At 41.1% G+C, this 3,246-nt stretch overlaps 1 protein-coding gene across 2 annotated transcripts; it reads right to left on the reverse strand.

Annotated features, from left to right (window-relative positions):
- Nucleotides 1-501: 501 nt before the first annotated feature.
- Nucleotides 502-2,975, reverse strand: LOC125517214 (chorismate mutase 2, cytosolic). 2 transcript variants are annotated; one of them, XM_048682391.1, is made up of 5 exons: nt 2,684-2,975; nt 1,767-1,853; nt 1,502-1,645; nt 1,253-1,345; nt 502-872 (listed from the first exon to the last, which is right to left on the reverse strand). In XM_048682391.1, exons 1-5 carry the CDS (start codon nt 2,879-2,881, stop codon nt 621-623), a joined length of 774 nt encoding a protein of 257 aa, XP_048538348.1. In that variant the 5' UTR covers nt 2,882-2,975; the 3' UTR covers nt 502-620. The 2 variants fall into 2 exon arrangements, with proteins under 2 accessions (XP_048538348.1, XP_048538349.1); XM_048682392.1 differs by lacking the exon at nt 1,767-1,853 and having other exon boundaries at nt 2,684-2,960.
- Between the last annotated feature and the right edge of the window lie 271 nt (nt 2,976-3,246).

A 3,246-nucleotide genomic window follows, 5' to 3' on the forward strand; every position in this document is an offset into this window, starting at 1 on the left:
TAAGTAGCACAAAATCAGAACACCGTATTTGGTTTGAAGCATTTGATTAACTAACCAGATTTTGCAAAGCTCGGTTTATACTAGCTCTGTGGTTCATTTTCTTACCAAAGCACGGACAAACGAATGGAAAATAATTTGATGACGGAAGTTTGGTAGTGATCATTCAAAAAGGAAAAGAGAAACAACATTATCAAGAGAGACATTTTGTACCCAATGCTTTGCTGGGAATTCAACAGGCCCTCGAGAAGTCAAGATCAATCATCCAGACTTCGCATGGAACACGTTCAAAACTATCAAAAGAGGTTACTGAGGTGATAGATCGCTACAGAGTTGGTTTTGGTCCGTTCCAACTCGGTGCGAAAACCATCGCCGTGCTAGTTATGCCCGAGGTATGATCCAGATGGTCGAATTTCACACAGATTCAGAATGCTTGTGGAATCACCAATTAGGGGTTCTTAACATTGCAGTTATATCACTTCTCATAGTTGTTTCATATGGATCTGAACAAATTTTATGGATTTCGTGATGTCTCACATTCAAGAAAGCCTCTTGAATTTGTTTCATACACATAGCAAGCTCAAAAGCATGCAACATATTTATATTTGAAATTATTGGGCGAATCAGTCAAGACGCCGGAGAAGATATTCGACTTCAACATCCTTCGTTAAAGGCATTACCCACATATCATATAGCTTAGAAAGCACTTTTGGATCAACTTTACAGTGACTGTCACAGGCATCACCATCTTGCTTGCCTACACTGTCCTCCAGAGTGACATTCTGTCCAAATATCCTTGCCTTCTTCTCTACTCTCTTCTTGACCTTTTCTTCAACAGCCGTGAACGTTAGTAAGTTCATCAGAGCATTAGTGTCCTGCATTGAGCAGCAAGACAAAGGAACTTAAAGGCTTGATTCAGACTAGCAGTGCCTATCAGGCTATCACAAATGCTAATGCATGCTGGAGCTTAACATGGAAAGCACTTCAATGAAATAGGAATAGAGGCCTGTATGCAACGGTGCACCATAGACAACACACTCGGCAGTTATTGTTCAAACTTGAAATGTTAAGGTGCATGAATATATAAATAAGCGAACAAATTTTATGAAAAATGCAATAAAAATCTAGTAAGTCTATATAAGAGGTGGAAGATAATTTGGGGAAGCAGAGTATAAGGTGCTAACTAACTTAACCATGATATAAGAGGTGAAAGATAATTTGAGGAAGTAAAGTGTAAGATGCCAACTAAAATAACCTTAGCACGTATTGGTGGGCTATAATCTTGAGGCGCGTCTTTGAATTTCACCTCAGCAACATATTTGCCACAATGAATTCTTCTTGAGAGAGCCTACAAGCAAATAAATCAACGCATTTCACTGATCTCAAAGTAATTATCAGTAAACTAAAATGCTTTTTTGCAAATATATCTATAAACTAAAAACAAAAATTCTGATAGTAGCAATTATATGTACATTTAAAAGAAATGTTTGTGTACAACATGTACCTGCAGACATGCAAAATCTAATGCAACTGTTTCTGCATAGTTGCCATCATCGCCATCCGCAGTGAATAATGGTAGCAATTCATTGAAATACATCTTCCATATTGCATCATTCACACAGACCAATGAAGCAAAAGGGTGCAAAACCTACGAAGAAAACAAATAATAACTCAGAATCCCAGCGATAGTTAGTCATCACTCTTCAGTTCCTGATATTATATATATTTTTTGAAGTGCTGATATTATAATATTAAAGCCCAGTATTCACCTTTGGGCGACCTTTGGTAGGAAAGACAGGTGGTGGAAGATCTTGAGAGAAGAATGGAACATCTTCTGGCTTTTGATAGTGTCCAGCCTATGATATCTTACAGATGTAATTAGATCACGCATACAGATCTCGACAATGACAATTAGTAGTATATCACACAATAAGTTAACTATATGTTCAGTTGAAGTTTGAATGTTTCATAGGATGTCGTGGATAGGATACGAACATAAGCTATGAAGTCCTAAAATATTTCCCTATCTTATTTTTTCTGGTAATTATTTCCCTGACTAATAAAGCATCAACAAAGCAATCATCAATCAAATTGGCTATCTGCTCATACGAACTGGTCAGACTTCAGGTTCCTTGTTTGACCTTTGGAACAGGAGGTAATCTGGACAGTTAGCTAACCCTACATAAGCAAGATTTGACCCTCGGAATATGACACAAGCAGATGATACACGACCTGCACACCCAAAGGATCAAGTCAAGTCTGGCCACTACGATCTGTGTGACTGTTTCAAAGAGTACACTGCCATCACACTGATGATGACAAAGATGACTAACAAGTGATGAATGAAAGAAAAGGCCGTTAATTCCATCATATTATCCATGGATGGCTGTGTATTGAAGTGCTAGTGTGCTGCCTACATAGGCGAACGTTTCGCAAGGCCAAATTAGCCATGAAGAGTTTCCCTTGGAAATGCCAGAACTCCACATGCCTATGCAAGCTCATCGTGGCTGCACTACGATATGGTCAAAGCGGATGGAGCAGAGCAGCCAGATCAAAAACCTGAACCTGCTACAGTAACATGAAAGCCCAATCTAAACTGATCCGCGCGACTTCCGGCCACCCTCGTCCGAACAACTGAGTTAATCTGTGGATCCTCGGTGGGAAGTCAAGAAGGAACCAGGCTTGCCTTGGCGTGCAGGACCTCGGCTTCCCGAACGAAGAACTCGGCGAGGGAGCCGGCGGCGGCGGCGGCGGCCGAGTAGGCCGGCGTGTTGCGCGGGCGTTTGGCCCGCTCGATGAGCGCGAAGACGATGGAGTCCTCCTCGCGGATCAGCTGGTCGCGCACCGCGGCCAGCCTCAGCTGCTCGCCGCCCCCCGCGTCCATTGCTCTGCGCCTCGTCGGGTGTGGGGAAAGTGGAAGGCGCGCGTAGGAAGCTCGTCGCGTCGTGGTCAAGTGGCTTTGAAGATGTGCGAATTGCCGACGCTTATTTGACCATAGAACCAGGAAAAAACTAACGTCCAAACATGTGGCATCTTCACATCGTCTATACCTCTTTTTTATCACTTATTTTATCACATGTAAATAGATGACATCAGCAGGATTTTTTTATTTTCAACTTAAAAATATTTTATCTCCTAATTAAAAAATCAAATTAAAAATCCGTTTTCACTATTAAATCCGTCTTGACGAGATCTTCAAAACTAGACCCCATGTTGATATATTTCGATGATTTTTTTTACTCAAAAGTT

Source organism: Triticum urartu, chromosome 6 (genome assembly GCF_003073215.2).
Source record: "Triticum urartu cultivar G1812 chromosome 6, Tu2.1, whole genome shotgun sequence".
NCBI lineage: Eukaryota > Viridiplantae > Streptophyta > Magnoliopsida > Poales > Poaceae > Triticum > Triticum urartu.

Bases quoted from the DNA above. Each gene is read 5' to 3' on its own strand.
- LOC125517214 (XM_048682391.1), bottom strand. From the start codon at position 2,881: ATGGACGCGGGGGGCGGCGAGCAGCTGAGGCTGGCCGCGGTGCGCGAC. The intron at 1,646-1,766 runs GTGAATACTGGG...TTTTCTTCGTAG, and splicing joins CTACCAAAGGTCGCCCAAAG to GTTTTGCACCCTTTTGCTTC. The intron at 1,346-1,501 runs GTACATGTTGTA...ATTTGCTTGTAG, and splicing joins TAGATTTTGCATGTCTGCAG to GCTCTCTCAAGAAGAATTCA.